Source organism: Falco cherrug, chromosome 4 (assembly GCF_023634085.1).
Source record: "Falco cherrug isolate bFalChe1 chromosome 4, bFalChe1.pri, whole genome shotgun sequence".
Taxonomy (NCBI): domain Eukaryota; kingdom Metazoa; phylum Chordata; class Aves; order Falconiformes; family Falconidae; genus Falco; species Falco cherrug.
Genome location: NC_073700.1, coordinates 76,090,683 through 76,114,196, shown reverse-complemented (window position 1 = coordinate 76,114,196; position 23,514 = coordinate 76,090,683). Strand labels below are relative to the sequence as shown.

Here is a 23,514-nt window from a genome sequence, read left to right as displayed (position 1 = left end):
TATGCCTATGCCTACCTTCAAAGCTTTTTCTCTGGTGTTAGAGCCTTGCAATTATTTCCAACTTTTATAAGCCTACACAAGTCTTCATGCTGAGGAGTTTATGTCATGAAGTTAATGTATATGTAATCAATTTTTTCATTGTTCTCCACAGACAGTGCATGTTTTGGGCTGTTTATCTTTGTAAATTTTCCAATTAATGATAAAAAAGAATTTTAAAATTAATTTAATATACTGCATCGTATTTTTTTTCCTGAAACAGCTTGTTGAAACACTGCATGTCATTTACTAATAGCAATATATAAACTTGTGATTATATATGAACATTTACCTCGACACAGGTTTTCATCCCTGAGGCAGCAGCATAGTGCAAAGGTGTATTTTTTTTGTTGTCAACAGCATCAATGGCTGCTCGTTCATATTGTCCTTCATCCAGCTTTGCTCCCTTCCACTTCAGGATCATTTGCAGACAATCTGCTCTTCTGCAGTCATCTTCTGAGGGTCGTGTCAGGCGAGGATGAAGAGCTCCTTCTGAGATCATGATCTGAGGTCCCATACACAGTAAGTGCATAGATGTCTCATTGTGCACATTCCGTTTATTTGGGTTACCATCTCTAACAAAAAGGAAAGTTCTGCAGGGGGGGGGGGGGGAACAGAAGAAAAATAATTAGCACAAAATTCCACTCATTTCCTTGAAAGGGGAAGGGTTTATTGCGACAGCTCTCTTTTCTTCTTGCCAAGATTTTGATTAGCCATGTTAGTGATAAACATTCTTAGTAGGTAATCACTACTGGACAGCTCTCCATTTTTCTTTGGAGTCAAGAGCCGGATCTGGATGAATTACTGAAATATCATTAAATGCCATATATATTTACTCTGTCAGTGTGCAACATAAATTTTAGTTTGAGAAATTATTCCAAAATTCTGTGTTGTGTTGCAATAAAAGTTATTAAGTCACAAGATTGATGAAATGGATACTTGCTTTTTTCTACTGTGTATCCTGAATAGTAAGTAGTGCATTTGGTAGTTTGCAGATAGATAATGCCAGAGCGATTTCTTAAAAATTCATTCTTATTTCCTGTATCTTTTGTCAGATGTCAATGCAGTACTTCCTACTTATTGAAAACATATGAAATATTTTTCCTACTAGCACCGCATGCACTGAGGAAAGACTCTATTTGCTTTTTCACTCTAGAATATATGGAAGTGCAACATAATGCAAACCCTCACCTATGCAGGTAACAGAGGTTGGCAAGAATTTAAGTCTTCTCTTGAATGCTTTAGAGGCAGTTCAAAGTGGACAATATACTGACAAAAAGGATTAGCTTAGGAATGAAAGGGAAATAATAAAACTGACTCCTGGAATCACAACCCTGATTTCTGACAGCTCCTGAGACAAGGCAGCTCTCTGTGCTTCTTGCCAAAAGAAATTACAAAAGTTATAATCCAGTTCTGAAATGGAAGAACCGAGACATATCATAAAAGCCCTGTGAATCCAAACTTGCTTTAGCCTTTTGAGGTATACTAAAGTAATTTTTTTATCAAGGCAGAGTGAACGGTAGGAAATGGCAGAGAAGAAAGACCATCTCTTTGTAGGACTGTCGTTGGAGACACAGCAGTGGTGAAAGACCAGAGAGGTAGCATCAGGCTAGACCAAAGCATGGCATATGTTCAAGAAGTCACTGCAGAAACACCTGCACTACTCCCATAAGCATCTCACACATAAACCCAGCAGAAGCCGCTCTTCATCTCCTCTCCAGGCTGTTGCCTGACTCTGAACAGTTTTCAAATATGAAAAAACCAGTTATTCAGGAATCCTTAAGTCGATACAGCTTCCACCCTCCCTGCCCTCACCGCTAAAGCTCATTAAAGGGTTTTAATAACTTTCAGTTTAAAACAGGCATCTCAGCCACCTGAAGGCAGGCGCTGCCTGAATACAAAATCAGACCATCTTGCTCTTGGTGAACGGTGGAGAGCAGAACAACTTGATAACCAAACTGACAAAAGAAAACATTATTTACCTCAGTTATTGCCTTATGCTGTGGTTACAAGTCTAAATGCTACCTCCCCTTTCCATCGTCACTGAATACCTCCCACCAGGCACTACACAGTATCCCTTTCTCACTCCCAAAGTTCTCCCATGCTCTGTTCAGGACAAAGAATAATTCTGAAATTATTTCATTAATAAAGAAGGAGGCTATACATGGTGGGTGTGGGATTTCCCTTTCTGAAATTATTAAACACAGGCTGGGCAAGTATTTCAGTAGAAAAAACCAGGCACAGCTGATCTGGTCCTGCAATGGAAGGATGTCTTGATGACAGCTGTCTGGTCAGCTGGATTTCTGTCCTTTCCTCCCTCTGAAAAACTCTGAACAGTTAGAAGTTCAAAATGAAACTTACTACTAAAATACCGTTCTTATAAATAAGAGATAACAAGTTATTCAGAGGAAAACATAAAAACAAAACAGGCTCCTCTGTGTCCCATTTTGGCAGGAAAAATGTTCCTTGGAGAAATCTCTCTTTCATTCCATGATAGCTGACATGAAAGATGCATTTGTTAGGAAATACGAATATGCCAAACTTGAGATTAAATATGTTGTGAAAAAGTGAAAGCACATTATGTTTGCTTGGGGTTTTTATTGTTTTCAGATAAAAGGGATTTAGCAATACAGACAAAATGCTTCACAGCCAATGACATGAAATAAGACTAATCAGTATCAAACACTACCCAAAATGAATTTGCTTGTTTGAATTAGCTTCAAACCAGTCACCAAATCACCCCCAATGTAGCCTCCAATGCATTTGTAAACTGCAGTATGAGCAGAAAAATGTAAAGTTGTTCATTTTTCAAGTCAGAGTCCTCACATCAAGAATAAATTAAGCTTTTTTTTTTTTTAAAATATTAATCCCTTCTCCCCTGCCCATGGCGGTTACTATCCATATGCCTCCTAATGTTTTATCCCAAAACTCTTGCATCTTCCCCAAGAAAAAAAAAAAAGAGATCATAGCACTTGTAAGAAAGAGCCAGCAGCTAAAGATTGTAAAAGACTTCATGTGTGGCCCCTTTTTCAGTCATTTTTAAAGCTAGGTAACACTAATGTTCAAGTCAGTAGGCCTAGCTATTTTTACCTGATGCCTGTAACAAAGTTTGTAACTGCAGCACACATCTGTTAACTTCAAATTTGCTGTGGAATGAGTAGAGGAGAAAGGATAAGAAGGGGCCAGATCCCTCCTGCAATCACCACAGTGGACTGCACTGCAGTACCCAGAGTACCAGTTTTCTGCAGAAGCATTCAGCAGGAATCCCTGCGGACACACAACTGAGCAAGTACCGAGATTAAAGGCTTCAACTGGCACCAAGGCACAGCACCAAGCTCGCCGTATGAAGCTAACCGAGACAACTCAGTATTGCAGAGTGTGGACTTTGTCTTTCACAACAAGTGCCTGAACTCTTATTTCAAAGTTTGCACTTAAGACTGTTTAACGTGCTGGATGGCTGCAGTAATTAGACCACCATATTTTGACTGTCAGGGGAGTCCTTTGGGTATTCATTAACCACATCTTTTCTTCCTGCTTTGAGTTGCTTTATATTCAACATACTGATTGAATACTACTACTCATATGATTGAATAATACATACTACTCCTCTAATTCAAAGTAAAATGTTACTTTAAAATTCAGTGAACTGTCTGTGGTTTCTGTATGACACTGACCCAAGGCTTAAGTTTTTTTAATTGCAAGAAGACCTGCACTGTCACTCCTTCCAAATCAGATGAAGTTTCTCTAGTATCTTTAGCTATCTAATCATTACCTTCTAGGCTTGATAATATTATAATGTACATAGCTGTTCTTAATATTTAGCTCTTCATCAGTGGAATTCCATACTGTGGTATTCAGCATGGAATAAAGCATGTGATTCATTCCTGAATCAGATTACAGTGCATCTGATTTCAGAACAGCACAATGTTTTTGTGGTGACCCGTGAAAGACGTAAATCACACACTTTGTCTTAAAGATCAGTATTTTACATACAAACAAAAAAATTCATAACCTCGCTAACCTAACAGCAAGGTTAACTGAATCATATCAATTAAAGAGATCATCCTGCTTGTATTCATCTCCCCCTTTTTATTTTTTTAAAACTTTACTATATTTTTCCCAACAATTCTTTCAAAATTCTCTTTAATAATCCCAAGCTATAGGGACTTTTTGACTGACTATATGCTGTAACCTATTAGTTTTCCATTACTAAGATTTGTGCAGGTTTATAGAAGAACCTTTGCAGAAGACAAAAATGCTGAATAGATACAAATGCTCTCCCATACCTCAAGGTAGGCATTTCACCTTATCCGGAACAGTTCAGTTATGAGATAGTTCTGCCCTAGGCTGAAACTGTGCATAAAAGTAGAATTTGAAGGCTGTCAAACCAGTACCCCCTTTTAAACCCAATATTACTCTCCAAAGCATTAAACAACAGTTTAAAGGGTAATTTTAGTAATGACTATTAATTATCATAATATTATATATTTTATATATATTAACTATTAGTATAAATTTTTCCATAATAAAATTAGGCTTTTGTGGGGAAAAACCCAATAAAGCTCTTGTTTTAAAAAGTTACGTATATACTAATCTAAAATGAGAAGTGCTTACAGCCTGCCTGCTTGCAGACTCTCTGTTAAACAAATAGAAAGGTACTTTTCTGTACTAACCAAATGATGAAAAAATCTAGGATGGATTTAAATCTTTAGAAGTGTCATTGCGCGGTCTTACTATTGCTTCATAGCACAAAGAATATCCCTACTCAAATAAATCTATCAGCAAGGTAGATTTTAAACTCTTGCAGCAAGAAGTATCAGCAATTTTTTTTTTTCCAAGAGAGAAATGCAAAAAGCCTCCCTAGGAAGTTATTCCCTTGCCTAAACGCAACATTTGTCCTTCTGTCAGAGTTATCTGTTAAAAAAAATTGTCCAACCATCTCTAAATATGTTGAAATCTTCAGTAAAAACCATATGCAAATTTTCAAGAACGATTTGTGGGATTTATAAAAAACACTGTTGGGCTTGGGGGAAAACTAGGCTTGATTACTTCTTGTTTCTCACTCAATATCTCTGTCTCATAAATGAGTATGACAAACACCAGAGCTGCCAAAGGCAACCAGCACCTTGCTCTGGACACATAAATAGGCTTCAAAATGCCAAGTAGCCCCCCTTTTTCTCTCCTTAATCTCTTGCAAAAGTGAAAGGATCAGCTCTTCAGTGTAAGGGGAAGTCACGTCAACACTGAAAAGCCCAGCTGAAGCCATGACTTGAAGTTCAAATGCTAATGTGTTGTCCAAAAAAGGATAAATTAATACATTTTACATCCACAAATTCATTATTCAACAGGGATCCATTTCTACCAGTGGTATCTGGCATGTAAGACTTCAACAGAGCAGTGCTATAAACTCCTGCAATTTGGCTCACAACTTCAGAGGTATAAAAAGCTAAATGTCTGGAAATGTACTGATAGAGTGAAAATATGCATTGCCTATGGGAAATACCACTTAACCACAAGGCAGCCAGACTTTACTAGAGTTGTAGTTTCCAGATTTTGCTTCAAGCTATAGTTCTTTGCAGAATCCAAACCTGAGGTGACAAAAGCATCAAAAAGTACTGGAAAAAGTGACAAAAAAGAAAGGGCTGTAATATTCACACCTACTACTACCTGTATTTGCAGAAAAGCAGCAAGAGAGTCAAGATCACAAGGCTGTGAACTTGAATAATAAACAGCTGGCACATTCCCTCACTCCAGGAAGATAACATCAACAGAAGCGTTTCTTCAGGTTTTAATAAAATTATGCATGTTTGGGGCACGAAAACCACCATATTTACAGTCTCTTTGTCTCTCTAAACAAATGTTATATACATGTGTACACATGTATATATATGTATGCATATAAAAACATACAAAAATGTACCTAGGTACAGAAAGCCAGAACAAAAATAAAAACTAGTGTAAAATGAAATTATAAAGGTAGTTCTGACAGCTGGAGACTAAAACAAGTCTGAATCTGCTCAAAGACAGTAAAACTTACTGACTTTTGAATGGAAACTTATGTAAAATATATATAAACTATACAGAAAATTGCAGTGTTGCTTTAAGCAATATAAGAACAGTACTATAAAAAGTTGAGCTGCAGCAGTGAGATAAAAATAATCTGCACAGGGTTACCTTTCACAACATCCCCTCTGGTCCTTGGGTTAGATAGCCTGTGTAAGTCCAGCTTGCCATTAAAAATAAAAAAGTTACACTGCATGCTGCAGTGCAGACATAAACCCAAAGCTCATAGCTTTCTGAGCATTAAGGGACATACAGGTAAGCCATGAGTTAAAACAACATACAGAAGAGCCAAGCCCTGTTACGCAGTAATTTCAAAGTCAAATGCAATGAATTAATTCATACAATTATTGAACCATTCAGCTTCCAACACAATAGGTCAATACTGATGCATTAAAACTTGAATAATCACAGTTATTTCATTAATTCAAAGTACTTTCCCCTGAAAATGTACTGTAACAAAACAACCAGTTACTAGCAAGCACTTCAAGAAATCTTTTTAGTTGGCTGTACAGATGTATGAGCTGGTTTAAATAATTTTGTGCCGAGTATTATTATTTACCCGACGTTGAAAGCTGTATCTACTAAAAGTAATTATTGATATTTTTATTCATTATATAGTGGTAGAAAGTTATTTATTAGTACTTACAGTTTCTTCTCTGTTTCATTAAGATTCTCAGGCATCTCTTACAGCCCAGGAATCTTTTGAATACAGTAAAAACTGGGGCAGGTGACAGTGACTATTTCTATTCTAACATAAGGAATCTGCTGACAGATCATTAACTATTTATCAAAGACAAAAAATCAGGATAGTAGTCTGTGGTTTTTAAGCCTTAAATTCAGTTGGCCCCTTGTCTAAGAACTGTTAGGAACACCACCAGAATTACCATAGTAGTAATATCCTGCTATAGTAAGGAGTGAAGTTATACCAGTGGTGAGTTGGGCTAACAGCAAAGGGAGCATCTAAGAGGCTGTCAATGATACCGTCTCCACTGCTGATGGAAGTTTGCGAGGAGCTAATTCTTCTCAAATTTGAAGTCTTCACAGACATTTCACGATCCCTTACGTCAAGTACTCCACTTTGGCCTCCAGTTCTGTATTTTTCCTAAACAGAAATGGCTCCCATTTGTTTCCATTCATATGATACCTACCAAGTACGGTACATCTGGCAAAATGGGTTAAGTCAATTTCCTGAGTACTCAAACAATTTCTGCTGATCTTCAGATAAAATCACCAATTTGAGAACCAAGTCCAGAATATGGCACATATGAATCCTGCCTTTACTTAGAGCAATCTAAGGTTCAAACAGAAATCGTTGACTCTGCCAACATACACTCTTCTGGGCCTCATGTTCAGTACAAAAATACTGCCTAGAACACAAGCACTGTCCTCACTCTCTCCTAAACCGGCTCTAAAAAGCCTTACAATCTTTTTCACTCTATTGCTGTCATTTCACCTATATTTTCCCAAAACAGCTTGTTTCCAAAAGACTACTAAAGTGACTAAAGTTTGACCAGCACCTGGGTCTGAGTGCCAGTTCTGGACTGACTCATGTTAACGTAGCAACCCATCACCTAAAGACACCTAAGCAAGGTCTTGAGATATAATACACATCAAGAACTTGATATTCTCTTTACTGAAAAGATACAAATAGGTGGAAAGGTTTCTTTGGTTTAGTGGTTTTGTTCAGCTAATATGATTAAGTACAACCTTCTGTACGTAGATAGCAATCTTTGGCATGATAAAACACAAAAAAAACCCCAAAAGGGACAATGTGCAGGAGTGGCAAAGGGATACAATTGAATTGTGGAGCACAGATCCAAAGATGATGCACACTACAAGCCAGGAACAGAAAACTTGGTTAATCCTTACATTTGTTACACTGTAGGCCAAAAATAGCATGCTTTATATATGGTTCCTGTGCCTGTTAGGAGGAACAGCAACACTGAAACACAGAATTAAACCATTCCTGATGCAAAAAGGTATCAACAACATCCTTAAGTTATCCTTAACCAGAAAACTACTGCTTTTATTTATGAATGACTTGAGCTTAGCCTTCCCTTGGACAGTCAGGAATACAATTTCCATGATCCCATGCCACTTCTGGCTTTTATTTCAATATTCTGAGTCAGATTTCAAAAGAAAAAGAGCTGAGTGCCAAAATAGAAGCAGCTTCCGCTGGAGCTGTCTGCTTACCAGCAGCTTTTGTGACTAAATGTCTTCTGTAAGACAGAATCTGTGTGATATTCATCTGTCTCTGGCCCTTCTTCTATACACTTCTTTGTAGCTAGAACCAATTCTCAAATTTAGGTGTCATCCTTCCAGCCTTCCCTCCTTTGAACAGTTTTTTCTGAAAAGACACTGAATTCTCTTTTCATATAACTGTGAGACTTATTTTTAGATTGGTTTCAAACAAATGTCAGATGAAATTAAAAGCATGAAAGTACCAACAAGTGCGTTCATCTTCATCATTTAAACACATATATTGTATTTCCATGAAAGGACCATTATCTACATATCAGCCTGTAAATCACCTAGCAGTGTATGACATCTAGTGTTGATATTATTTATACAGCAATAATGATGAAATTTCAGAGAATACACTAACAGGTTTTGCATCATTTCTGTTCTATTTTTAAAGCTATGAATTTATTCCAGAGATTGTCTCATCTTCCTCTATGTCTCCCTCCAGAAACATTCTTTCAGCCTGTATGTTGCTTGATCCTTGATGACACTAAATTTTATTTTCCTTAAATGTCTCAATGAAGTAATTTTATTACATTTAAATTGAAAAAAAATTACAAATTTAAAAATTCAAATAAGTCACAGTCTATACTTTGGCCAAAAGGTACATTGGGTTTATATACAATGTCACTGATTATTTTAGCTGGATATTACATTTAGCTATAAGAGTTGATTAGTTATTTCTGATAAATCTACTTCTGTTTATCAGAAACTGCAAGTCTCTCAGTCATTATTCTGGTAACTACTGAACCAACATTCTCTGGTAAGGAAGCCACGTGCGCCTCTAACCCCAGGGCCATTTGTTAAGTTAAGCCATGTGACACAATGATTCAGCAGTTACCAATCAACTCCACAGAGTCACAAACTCCACCTGGTAACAAAATTAGTGGAAATAAAGATTCAGTCATCTTGGCTGGCAAGGACCACAGCTGTACTCCTCTACAAACCAAATATAATTTTACTTTGCCTGTGGTAAAATGTTCACAAGGGTTCTACTAAGGAGAACAGACAACACACATTAAAAAAATCTTTAATAGTGTACTGCATTAATGTGTCTCATCTCACCAGTCACTAACAAAGCAATCTTATTCTGCAGTACCCTATTTCCAAGGAAAGAAAAAGGAGAACAATGTGGGGAATAGGTGATCATTTTAGTATAAGCATTTAAATGGCACCTAAACATGCAAGAAGAGCACAGCAACCTAAGGCTCCTGCTTTCCTAAGCAGGAAAACTTAGTAGTAAGAAGCAGCAGTAACTACACGTTCAATGGTGGCACCTGTGACTGGAGAGCAAGGCTGTGTTGTAACTTACAAACTCTGTAGGCATCACATATATTCACCCTATTAAGGTTAATATAATCGGAAAACATCTATAAAAAGGTCAGTTTAAGGGCTAAAAACATAGTAGCTAACTGGCATTTGAGCTTTGCTTGTACGTCAGACTACTATCAAGATAAAGCCTACCCACCATTTTGTCTTGTGAGGAAGTCATGAGGAGCACCAGGGAAGCCACCTTAGGAGGGCTCACATCTAGTTAGTGAGAGCAGCTGTTAAACAAGATTTTGAGCTTTAGAGAAAAAACCCCAATGGAGTAAGTCAGATAAGGGTTTGAGTTTTTAAACCTGCTTTAGCTGTACTTTGGTAGACAATGCCCAACTGGGTGACAGCCTTTGAGAAACCTAGCAAACACTAGTGCTGCTACTTCACACCTGTAGCTGCTCCTCTAAATGTTCCTACTGTTTTCTGTCTTTGGCAGTTTTCTCTAGCGAGGATTCAGCCACAGTAAGGAGTTGCTCAATTTTACCATTCCTCCATTCCCTTGAATGCTTTTGAGACTAGCTATCATGAAAATGACCTTATAAATGACTATTTTCTACCATTGTCACATGCTCTGCTACTGAAGTCATGGGCATTTCAATCCACTTGGTCCTCTTGCTTCTTTATGAACATTCCCACAAAGCCTGGTCAGATCACGTGCTTCACATATTGTTCTCTTACATCAGATCAAAAAACTCCCTTCAGTGATTCATATTGCAAAGCATTTAGTAGGTGACAAAGCCTCACAGCCATATAAAATAACTAATCTGAAAAGGGTCTTACAGAGCCAAAACCCTGGTATTTTTCAGCAGAATGAAGGTATTTTCAGTGGAATGACAACAAAACATTCAGGGAAACGCCAGTGCTCGCTGGCACTCAGATGGATCCAAACATTCACCACAGACCACACCAGTGAAACATTTAACACCATGTCACAAACTGTATCTCCCACAAGCAGCATTCATGTCTGATACTGTAAAACTGTGAAAGTGTTGAATTTACAGCTTTGCAGGTGCTTACTGTTCAATTTTACACAATTTAGCATATTCCAGGATAGAGATCTTAGCAGCTCTGGAGATCTACAGTGCAGACAACTAAAGCTGATCCAATTCTCTTAGGTTCCTTTTATAATCAACAGGAAGAAACAGGCACTTCTAGCACATAATTAATTAAAAATACTTCATGGTCAACTTCACAGTAAAATAAACTGTGCTTCACTGTCACTGATTATTCTGACTGGATTTACTACCTAGGTCTACACCGACTATAAAGGGAGCCTAGCATGAGTAATTCCAATGCAGACATACTTACTTTTATGAATAAAATTAATCTTACATAAAATTATATTCTAAATATTCAATTTATGATTTATATTTAAAAAGGAGTTTGCTTTTTCTTGTTCAAAAGTGCATAATCTAGACAATGACATTCCAATAAATTATTCAGATGAAATATTAAAATGCATTGTAATATTTTAAGTTATTGAAACAGGACAGAATTCTTTTGTTGTGTGGGAGAAAGGGAAAATAGTTAGGTGAATATATTTTATACTAAAATCCAAAGTCAAACTTTTAAAAACTACTTTTAGGAAAGAAGTTTACATGACTATTATATCTTCATAATTTTTTTCCCAAATGAGCTGTAAAGTTGCCTGGAAAACACCAAGCAAATTTAATCATTCAGACCAACCACCACACCATACCCCCCCCCAACCAAACAAATGGGGGGGGGGGGGGGGGGGGGGGAGGGAGAAAGGAAGAAAAGAAGACTCCTCCATGATTTCTGAACAACCTACTGAAAACATCCATACATTCGATACAAATTTCCTTACACTGGGAACCTGTTGTTTTGGTTAGTAACTCCTTTTTTCCTATTTGCCCTTATTAGACAAACAGCTGCTATTAACCTTGTTATTTTTCTTTTGCTCACACTTATATTGGAAGTACATTTATAAGAGTAATTTAAAAGGGAATACCGGTCTTACTGGCAAAGCACTGAACAGATTTTTAGAAATTTGATACAGAAAGAATGTACTTTGTAGCACCTTTCTGAAGATTTCAGCATGAATGATTTAGGTCAATTTGGACCTTAAAGTTTAAACATTTACCAAACTTCTGTCACAGTCGAAACAGCAGAGAGTGAAGTTGCCTGAAGTACCCTCTCTTTTATTTGCATCTCCAGAAAAAAAACCAACACAACTTATCAGGAAATAATCAACTACAGCAGCCTCTCTAAAGCCAGAAGACGTTAACAAGGTCTTCTCTAGTACTTCTCCTTGACATAATTTTTAAAGCACAAAAATCCTCAAATATCCTCTCAACTATAGAAAAATTATGTTCTGAAAAACAGTCTGCACACATCTACCTGCTATACGTGCAAAACTAATTTTCAATGACCGCAAAAGAAATAAAAATCTACAAAACCTGACATGGGAAGAGCCAGTCCCGAATGTGTTGTGACCAATGTGATGCTCCCTCTGATATCAGCAAACATTCTGCCAAATTCATCCTGTATAACATATTGGTAAACTCAACACACTTTCCTTGATTCCATTAAAATTGCTTAGATCAGCCTTTACTGAAACCCCTTGAACAGCCAAGAAAACTAGATAAAGTACAGTAAGACAAGACTAGACAAGACTGTAGCCTACATCAACCTGAAATTCCAAGAGCTGCTTAATTTATTTAACATATCAGGAAATTTCAGCCAAGAGGAAACCACCACTACTTTGATCTTCTGCCATTCTACTGCACTGAAAAATACTTCCCAAATTATAGCAGTGAAACAAGAAATACTTTCTATAGCCAGATCCCAGGCATATTTACCAGTGCTTCTCTCTGGCTAGCTTAGCTATGCCTTCAGTGCCAGAGTTCCTTTACTATTATTAGTGACTGGCAGGCATCAAGAATGTTAAAGTTTGGGGTTTGGTGGGTTTTTTTGCAGTTTCAGCATTCACCTCAATTTCCAGAACCTTCTGTAACTAGAAACCTTTGTTTTCCATGTTCTAGAAAAAAAATGGAAAAAAAATCAGCTTCACAAACTGGTCCTGCCTCCCCACAGCCCTGTTTCTATCACCTCCTCCTCCTCCCCCTTCCACCCAGGACCAACAGCAACTGCTACGAACAATCCACTTCTGGCTTGAATACTCACAAAGTGCTCAGACACAGCAGCACGAAGCACATGATGAGGAAAATCTGTCATTGATCCAAAATGCTTCCCAGCAAAGCTAGAACACTGAATGCCACGCCACAACACACATTGCAAAATGACAGTTTTATCTAAGATATTTTTTTTCCCCTTTCAATCACAAGTAGGGTTCCTCATGATTTCCAGCCATTCCACCTCAGCTGCCCTCTAGAAAGGCCTATTCCCTTGCTGAATTTTAGGAGTGGTTCACCAACAGCCATACCCTAGCAACTTTCCATACTGACAGCAATTCTTTCAAACTGACAGTCAAGATGGTCTTAAATGTACCATAGACAAAAAAAGCCCGAGGACATCGGAGGTGCTTGACTATGTGAAGACTGCATTTTCTAAAGAAAACAGATTTCCTGTATGCGCTTTCTCTGTAATAGTTTTACACCCATTTAGTGAATGAAACTCAAAACTATCCTCTTGGACGTGAATCTTCTGTCAAGACTTTCATTCACAGGGAATTGTGATACATGTTTATAGCAGAATAAAACCAATGTATATCTTGTACAAAGCTTTCAAAATCCATCTGTAAGTGCTGCTACTATTTTTTGATGTTTCTGAGAGCTACATAACTTTTTTCTCTTACTTCCAAGATGCCCTACGTATCACCCATCAGAGACCACCTATTTATTAGCTTGCAGTGAACACAGTCTGAATAGCAACATCAATACAGTTTTGTAACAGAGATGTCATTTCTGAATAAGAGCTGTTAAGACCAAAGCAAACTTCTCTGAACATTAATGCCGAATCTAAGCACCACCAACAGATGTCTGGAGACTGGAGAAGAAAATCACTGAGTAAATCACCCTTAAATTGTTCCTGCAGTAGTTACAATATAGTCCCATAAAGAAAACTTGAAATGCTTAGTTCTTCGCTTCCAAAATTGAAAGTAACCTTCACATGTTTTCTGGAGGCATTTCAAGGCATATACTTTCTCTTTGTATCTTTCTATGTTTAGTAAAAGGCTCCAGATTGTTAGGGGTTGGCAAAGATGGAAGCAAGGCTGATGCAGCTCCATGCACCCAGGTCCAGCCAGCAGAGAGGCTGGGCTGTATTCCCAATAGACACACGTCATCATATATACACGATACATGTATACATGTGGTCCACATAGATGTACATGGACAGAAACACACAGCACTCTCACGACCACAAACACCACTAGCAGCCTCATTCTGTTCCCCCTTCGAGGCAAGCAGGATGAAGGTCCACTAGTGGCAAATATATGCATATAACAACGTTGATTGTTTCAGTAACTGGCCTTGGATGCTGTTTATCCCATAACTGGCACTGGATGACCTGGACCTTCCAGTTACCTTGCACACACACATACTGCAGATCCCCAGTACCTGGCCCCTTGATCCCCTCATTTCCAGTTGCCTTGAACAGGTCTTCTGGGTGACCTGTGGACTTAATGCTGACTTGAAACATGGCTCCCAAGCCACTTACCCAACTTGCTAGCTAGTCCAGCTTTGATATTCATTAGCTGTTACACATTGATATTCGTACTGACATATGCGTGCACTCTGGTCTCTCCAGCTGCTGGCATCCCAGGCTCAGGGACCTGTCTGTCATGAGGACTCTACTTCAGTTGCTGGTACTTAGACCTGTGTACACAAACATGCACACAGCATTTTCCCAGGTGATGGGATTCTAACTAGTAATAGAGTTTAATGAGAAGACAGGACAGACTGCAGTGATCAGGCATGATCAGAAAAACATTGTAGTCTGATCACACCTCCATTTCACCAGCCCCTTTTAGCCCCTGCTTTGTTGTCCCAAGCATGTTCCTCTCCAAACCACCCTGATCACTGTGGTGGGTTGACCTTCACTGGCTGCCAGGTGCCCACCCAGCCACTCACTCTCTCCGCCATCTCAACTGGACGGGGTGAGAAAATACAACAAAATTTGCTTGTGGGTTGAGATAAGGAAAGGAGATGGCTCACCAATTACTGCCACGGCAAAACAGACTCAACTTGGGGAAATTAATTTATTTCCAATTAATAACACAGTAGGATAGCGAGAAATCAAAACAAAACTGAAAACACTTTCCCCCCATTTCCCTTTCTGTCCAGGCTCAACTGCACTCCTGACTCTTCTATCTCCTTCCCCACCACCGCTCGGTGGATGCCGGATGGGGTTGTGGTCTGTTCATAATGCTTCATTCTCTGCTGCTCCTGCCTCTGTTCCCCTGCTCCAGCATGAGGTCCCACCCACATGATGCAATCCTTCCAGACCTGCCCCCATGTGGGTCTTTCCCACAGGCTGCAGTTCTTCAAGAACTGCTCCAGCGTGGGTCCCTTCCACAAGGTGCAGTCCTTCAGGAACAGACTGTTTCAGTATGGGTCCCCCATGAGGTCACAGGTCCTGCCAGAAATCCTGCTCCTGTGTGGTCTCCTCCCCACAGGCTGCAGCTCCTGCCAGGAGGCTGCTCCAGCAGGGACTCTCCACAGGCTGCAGGTGGAGATCTGCTTCACCATTAACCTCCAAAGAGCTGCAGGAGGCTGCAGGGAAGCCTCCCCGTGGGCTTCACCAGGGGCTGCAGGGGAATCTCTGCTCCAGTGCCTGGAGTTCCTCCTCCCTCTACTTCTTCTCTGGACTTGGTGTCTGCAGGGCTGTCTCTCTCACGTTTTCTTTACTCCCCTCTCAACAGCTGCTGTGCAACATTTTTTAGCCTTTCTTAAACACGTTATCATGGAGATGCCACCAGTATCATTGATAGGCTCAGCTTTGGCCAGTGGTGGGCTGGAGCTGGCTGTGTCCAGCAAGTGGCAGCTCCTGATCTCTTCTCACAGGAGACACCCCTGTGGTCCCCTGCTACCAAAACCTTGTCACATAAACCCTGTACAATGCCCTTCTGTAGACTCCTCCTGACGGGGTGGATGGCCTTCCTGTGACAGCCCTGGAGCAGGTGGCTTCTCCGTCCGATGAGCTTACCAGGCTACCCCTGCTGCTCTGCCTCTGGGCTCCCCTGCACTCCTGGGGATGAGCCCTCCATCACACCACCTCACCCAAAATCTAACTACATAACCCCACTAACTGGACAGTGAAAACGGACAGCAGCTCTCAGTTACGGGGAGCTGCTAAGCACTATGTAATAACTTCAGGCAACTTCAAGCAATGCTTCGAAAATTATTTTTTGTGCTAGTTAGCTGTGACCAGCAATTTTTGGTTTTTAAACATTAAATGGTCTGCTAAAACAAACTGATGTCTCAGCTAAACATTATTTAGGGCTGCAGACCAAGCAGAAGTTATATATTAATGGAATGTCTACCTATTTTCCATTTTTATTTCAACATTACTAAAACACCAAAGCTTTCTATGATACTCATGAAAAATTGTCACAGAAACAATCCTAGTATTTTAACACACTCTTGCTGCATCTTGTATAGAGAGAAAATATTAACAGCAAATTTCCAAATTTTTACAGCTCGATTATATACCAAATCCAGTTTCTGGGCTGTAGATGCTGGATGAAAGGCACCGCAGCCAGTTGACTCAGACACCTGATGTAAAACAACTGTGCAGTTCAAAATGATTGAGAAAGTTTTGTTGGCTTAACTTTCTGCCAGTAAGCTTCATGCTGGATTATACAAAGTTTGTCCTGGTCTGGAGTTTCGCTTCACGACCCTTTCACCTCTTCTCCAGTTTCTTGTTTCTTTACTCTTCTGAGACTGTGATACCAGGATGTCCCTAACTCCCTCTCATTGAAAACTAGGTACCTATGCTTTCACCGTGTCTTTGGACAGTCACCACCAGCCATACATCTGGTAACAGGGAATTTGTCCCTTTGCCGCAGTATTTGGTAACAGCATTGCCAGATAGATTATTTCTAAAGATCTCAGAGTATCTCTCTCAATGTATTCTGTTACGCAAAAGGTGTACTTACAACTGCATTGCCCTACTCTATTTTGAGAAAATTTCACACAGTGAATTGTAAAACATGCCAGTTCTTATCCACCTACAATAATACACATATAAGCCTATAAAGAAAAATTGAATTATATGGTATATGTGTAAGTAACGTCTAGAGTTTGAACTACAAGTTAGCATAGCTACAGATTCCCAAATATTTACAAGGTTTAATGAAGGGATGAATAAAAACATTATAGTACTACAGACATATCATAATTGTGAATTTCTCTCAAAATACAAACAGATTAAAATTCATTTATTTTCAGCTACTGCACTTCATCAGTAAATCAAAGCATTCGTTTTAATATTCTGTTTAATCTCTGCCATATCCAGGACTTCCTGTATCAAAAGGAAGAGGCTTAACTGGAATTCACTTGTGCCTTTCCTACTGTCAACTTTGCAAAGTGACAAGCTGTAAGATAGTTATTTATTCACTCTTACTAACAGACAAAAAGGCTCAATTTTTGTGCAGTATGTCCTAGAGAATTCTGAACAAAGCCCTTAGAAAGACAGCAGAAAAGTAACTAGTAAAAAAACCTCAGCAAATTACTCCTACCAACAGCGACAATTCTAACAGTACAGGTTTTCAGAAGCAGACTAGCAAACAATAGCACTTTCACTGCTTACTGGCAAGAAATGTATTGCAAACCTTGGACTCAAACTAGAAAAAAGAATGATTCTGTTGATCGTTTGTTTGCAATGTGTGCAAAATCTAAGTGAGTTGTCCGGTGAGACTTAGATGTTAAATGTCCCATGCAGCTAGCAGTAAAATGTCTTTTCTAAATTACCTTTTTTTTAACACAAAGCAATCATTTGAGATCTCAACATAATGGTGCAATATGAATTAATTTAATGGACAGTTCAGAAATCAGTAATTATAACTCCATTTCCTTCCACATATGCAAAAAATCTCGCATGTCCCTGTTTCAGCGAGGTTCTATTTTCTTAAGAGATATTTTCTTGAAAGAGATAACCTGAAACTCTCAGAGAAAAAAAGAAACCACACAGAAGATTCAAATAAAAACTGGATGCTATTTTAAATCTGGTTTAGTTATTTTTTTCCTGTAATTCAAGAATCAGGAATGGGGGAAAGTTTTGGGGCTGTTAAGAAACAAACAAACAGATTCAGCAATGAAATAAAAATATCAATTAAAAATATTAAAACAGAATAAATGGGAGAGAAGACAAAAATACTTAGCAAAAAATCAAGATAAGTGATAGGTTACAAAGTATAAAAACCGGTTAGGTAAATCTAAAACACTGAGGAAAAATTTATGGCGGGACGCCAGATAACTAATAAAGTTACAGCATATGAGGGACAACATGAACCGTATGAAGAATACCACAGACCCATCAGCTGATAGAAACACAGAGATGAAAAGAATATTAACAACAACACAGTTCATTATATATTTCCATCCTGCTCCCTAATATAAGGAAGAGGATGTTTACAAAATTCTCTCTAACTTACTACCTACTGAAGAGGTTTAGCAACTTCTACTTGGTACTAGCTTCATTAAATATTAGACCACAACAGCTTGTACCTGCGATGTCTGGACATAGATGAGGTGTTAATCTTTAATTGATCTTGAAGCACTGACAAAAATATAGAAGAGTGGAAGTAGCTAACGTCAGGGATTGTCATACATATCAACTGCAGCAATAATAAACTTAGTCACTATCAAGATACTAATGCTCACTGTTATCCAAAATGAAAAAGAAAAGCTGCCTGAATAACACAAGAATAAACATATATTGTGCCTTCTGGAAGTAGATACAATCAGTGTGGTATCCATTATGGACGGCTTTACAGGCTATTTTAAGAGAGGAAAATACATCAAGAATGCTGGAACAGTCACTATTTTCAAAGAACCATGGTATAGGAGTATTCGGGAAGCAAGTCAAAACTGTAAACCAAGACACTAAAAATAAAACTGTTATACCAGTCTGTGATGACAGACTAATTTGTGTGTTTTCTATTACTACTTGAACATGTAACACATTCCCTGTCTGCAACACACACATACATGTACACATATATGTGCACACATATTAGGTATTTATAACCTAGCTGACACTCTTGCATTTCTTAGGTCAGCTCTTCACACCCAAGCAAAACTTCAAATCATACTTACCCCAGTATACGGTTCATTCCATGCCTAGCAGCATAATGGAGTGGAGTATTGTGCTGGTACGTTTCTCCATAAGAAGTATTTGGGTCAAGAGTTTCTTTTAGTTGAGGGTTACTCTCATAGATTTGGCAGGCCAAGTTTTCATCTCCATTTATAAGAGCTTTGCGGAATTTGGTGGTTGTATTTCCCATGTTGCTGTCCTAGCTATCAATGGCACTTTTTCCTTTCCCCTTCATCCACTTGTATGGTTCTGTAACATGCCTCACAGCCTAAAAAGACAAACAATATTTCAGTTATTCTGTAAAACGCTCTTTCCGAGATGAATTCACTCAAAGCTACAGCACTGTAAGAAGGCATGTGAAGAAGTACATAGGGCCTGTAAACTCATGAATTGCTTAAGTCCTTCTAGGCAAATACACACACATTCCCAATTCTTCACAGATTATTTCCCTGATAAATTGTGCCCTCTCCCTATGCAAGTATCTGCACTACCTATACTCTTTGAACATACAGAAAAGAAAAAAAAAGGCCAATATCCAACTGTATTGCAAGACACAGATGAGCACTGAATTTCTATGCATGAACTGAATTAAAAATTAGAAGTGACTTCAAAACACAGCAGAACCAAAGCAAAATTCTTAAACAAAGAGGTAAAATTCTTCAAAAGCATGCAAGAAAGCAGACATCAGTTTAACTTTTACTTAAAGAAGATCACATTAAAATGTGCTTGAAGCACCTGTGCTGCGTAGATGGGCGTAAACAGCACCTTTCTGTGCCAGGAAGACAAATGCACATCAACACAGGAATTATCACGGCCCTATCTTAACAGTTCTGCTAAGCAGACTGTTCTTAAAACACCTAACTTCAGTTTTAAAATGACACTTAAAAGATCAACAACAAATGGATCCATACGATGGCAGGCATTATACTGGCACAAACCAACTGCATCTTACAAGTATGTCAAAGTACTTTCCAGATGCTGTGCTCCCCAGCCTCTCACCTTTATCTGATGGAGGGGACCAGCCGATCCAGTTGCATAGACAGGGCAGGCAGCATCTCTCCTCATGAGATGGGACATGAGAAGCTTATCAGGTCGTACAGCCAGAAAGAGCACTCACTGGTTTGTGTCAGAGGGACAGACAGGGGACTCAGCACCAGGCTGCAGCTGATAGCACAATGAACCTTCTAGGACGTTTCCTTTTGTGCATGTGTCATCCTATCCAGATTGCTCCATGCCAGACCTTTCACCCCACAAAGCACACATTGGGATCCAAATATGCCAGGCACAGCAGGTTAGGAAATTGAGATTTGTTATGTTGGGCACATATAAGCAGGCAGGGCAGAAGCTGCTTCAAGCCCAGTATCTTATGTTCAAGTTGTTGGGACTATCTCGACACTTCTATTTCTACATTGGCTTTCCAGCACAGTTACTGCCCAGACAGCCTTACAGACAGAAGAAACTGAGGAATCCAAGGGGTCTAGAGCTGCAGAAAATCCAAGGGAATCAGCATGTGGATGCAGGATCCAAGGGAATCAGGTTGTCCCATAAAAGGCTTTGGGGAAACCTGGCGAAGAGCTGCATCGAGGTATTTTTGTTTCCTGAGTAGTCCTCTCATGAGCTGCCTTCAGCTACTGTTGTGAACTTACATGTCACCCTGCATCCCAGCCTTACCATAGCTTTGCTCAGATCTCATTCTGCATGAAATCCTACCAGCAGGAGTCTTGCATTGTCTCCTCTCTACAGTTCCTCTGAGATGTCATTTTGTGAAGGGGAGGAAAAAGACCACTTTCGTCCTAATCTCACGAGCGCTGTCAGGGCTGTTCGAGAAGGAGAGCAGTGGTTTTCATGGCCTCCATTTTCATCCCCTTTTCCTAGAAAACCTTGGGGAGGCAACCTTTATTGTGGAGCTGTTGTATCCTACCTTTTTATCTCATTGTGCAAGAGAACAATGATACTGCTGAATCAGCTGACTCAACATGCTAAATATGTTGCCCATATTCTCATCTGTGACCAGAGTTATCTAACAAGCAACCAAATTAAGCAGCTGAAAGTTTCTCATAATAATAATGAAGTAGGCACTCATCTAAAAGCAAATGCACACCCTTCATATGTTTAGTTATATACGTAAACCAAAGCCCAGATCCTTCAAACACACTAAGGATTTTGCAGTTTTTTCCATCTTCCCGTCATCTATTTTAAAATATAAACATACAGATACTACGCAGATATAGTATTTCTTCCAGAAAGTCACCGCATATTCACATCACCATATCACAGCTCTCAGTGCTGTAGATTAAATGTGTTTTCAGATGCAGAAAGAGCTGCATTACTCTAAATATTGGATACTTTCAGGCCTTCACAAAAGGCTGTACAAAACCAAGAAAAACTCTACACACTTTTCAATCAACCAGCAGTTCATACTACCTTCAACAGCTAGGATCTCAAAAATAACTTGAAAGAATGCTTTTCAGTGGAGTTTGTCAATGAGATTAGTTTATGGTATTACATTATCTGTCTACCCCTATCCACCACCAAGAGATTCCAAGAGTATCAACTAAATTAGACATGACCAAGTGCCTGAAAGATACCATTTTCTTAGAATCTTCATGTAAATCAATAATGAAGGTACCAATAGTGCCCATAAGAAGATGAAAAGCATAAAACCTTCCATAATTTGAAATTAGAAAGTACAGCACCAATTGCTATGCACTTATTTCTGTCAATTAGCACATGGATAGCTTGCATCAGCTGCAGAACATGCTGCCTCTTGCCCAGAACTGAAACATTAAACAAACCTGGGTAGGGATGACAGAGGGTTTTTTAGAGCATAAGGAGATAAGAAGGTGCCCTCGCGCAGCCTGAGAGGAAGCTGGGACAGGGTGGTACTACTGAGATGTTGAAGATGAGATTTGAATGGATTTGGGCAGGGGTCTGGAAGTGCATGGGAGAAATGAGCAGCTGTGTAGGGTGGCTCTACAGAACTAAAAGCTCAAGTTACTGCAGCACAGAAAAGGCAAAAATTTTAAGTTGTATTGATTCTATATCGCACCAAGCAAATTATTTATTTTTTATGGAGCATGGATGCATTAGTAGGTAGCACAGTATTCAAAAACTAATAATATAAAAGATGTAGGCACATTGCTTGAACTGTTATGTACATTATCGTAACATCTGGGAATGTTAGGAATATGCAGTATGTACTCCATAAGTCACTGAAACAAAACTGACATCTGCTTCCATAAAAAAAGCTTACAGCCCATGTGCAAAATTAAGGGTTACATGCGATACAGAAATTATATAGAAAGGTGAATGAAATAAAACCAGTGTAATACTTGTCTGCATAACATGGCCACTCTCCAAATGAAAAAATTCTCAGTCAAAGAAAAGCAAGAATTTGAAGGGTTATGGAACACAGCAACTATGTGGCTTCAAACAGACAGAAGTGAAGCTCCCTGCAAAACCAAGAATCAGCAGAGAAGTACTGAAAATTTAGCAAATGGCTAATGTAACTATAATCATCACACTATCAAAATAAAATGCAAGATGATAGAATGGGGATAGTCCATGAAAGCCCTTCAGGTGAAGGCAAACAGCTTATATTTGATGTGATACCAAGAAACCAATCCCTGGAAGAATGCAAGGAGAGAAGTGACAGGATCAAAACTAAGTCAGAAAACAATTCCACGCTTAAAATATATGATATAATAAACTGTGCTAATAGTTTTCACTTTCACAAGGTCTTTCTTTCATCTTTAACATTAAAACAGGCATTTTATGCTTTGGAAATTTGGTGGGACATGCTGTAGTTTTTTCTGAATCAGTCATTAACCATGCTAGCAGAAATACAGAGAGACAGGGGAGAAGCTGCCTCAGTACTCTGGCTGTAACAGTTGGCTTCCAGCATGTTTGGAAGTCCAGGAGAAACCAAGACGTGACAGCTGTTGCCGCTCTCAAGCTGCTGTGGCTCACGAGTGCCCTGCTGTAAAACATTCAAGATCTGTCCATTTGCAGTCTTCAGTTCATCTGTCAGTTAACAAGCTACGTCTGCCACCAAAGCCTCTACTTCAACTGAAGGAGAAAAAGGACAAAATATGAGCTGATGCAACAAACTTTTTGTCCTGGTTTCGGCTGGGACAGAGTTAATTTTCTTCTTAGTAGCTGGTGCAGTGATGTATTTTTGATTTGGTGTGAGAACAATGTTGACAGCACATTGATGGGTTTGGTTGTTGCTGGGTGATGTTTATACCAAGTCAAGGACTTTTCAGTTTCTCAGGTCCTGCCAGCAAGAGGGCTGGAGGGGCACAAGGAATTGGGAGGGGACACAGCTGGGACAGCTGACATGAACTATCCGAAGGGATATTCCATATCATAGAATGTCATGCTGAGTATATATAAGCTGGGGGAAGAAGAAAGTGGGGGACACCATTTGTCATTGTTGCATTTGTCTTCCCAAGTAACCGTTACACTTGACGGAGCCCAGCTTTCCTGGGGATGGTGGAACACCTGCCTGCCCATGGGAAGTGGGGAATGAATTCCCTGTTTTGCTTTGCTTGCGTGTGCTTTTGCTTTACCTAATAAACTGTCTTTATCTCAACCCATGAGTTTTCAGTGTAG

The 23,514-nt window shown here is 39.1% G+C and overlaps 1 protein-coding gene across 5 annotated transcripts in view; it reads right to left on the bottom strand.

Annotated features, from left to right (window-relative positions):
• ANKIB1 (ankyrin repeat and IBR domain containing 1) overlaps positions 1 to 23,514 on the bottom strand; it is a 92,226-nt gene that overhangs the window by 42,512 nt on the left and 26,200 nt on the right. For all 5 annotated transcript variants that reach the window (XM_055706762.1, XM_055706765.1, XM_055706764.1 and 2 more), the window contains exons 2-3: positions 18,903 to 19,168; positions 329 to 629 (exon numbers count right to left, since the gene is read on the bottom strand). In XM_055706762.1, the coding sequence (XP_055562737.1) occupies positions 329 to 629; positions 18,903 to 19,090 (489 nt within the window). In that variant the 5' untranslated portion in view covers positions 19,091 to 19,168. The remainder of the gene's footprint in view (positions 1 to 328; positions 630 to 18,902; positions 19,169 to 23,514) is intronic.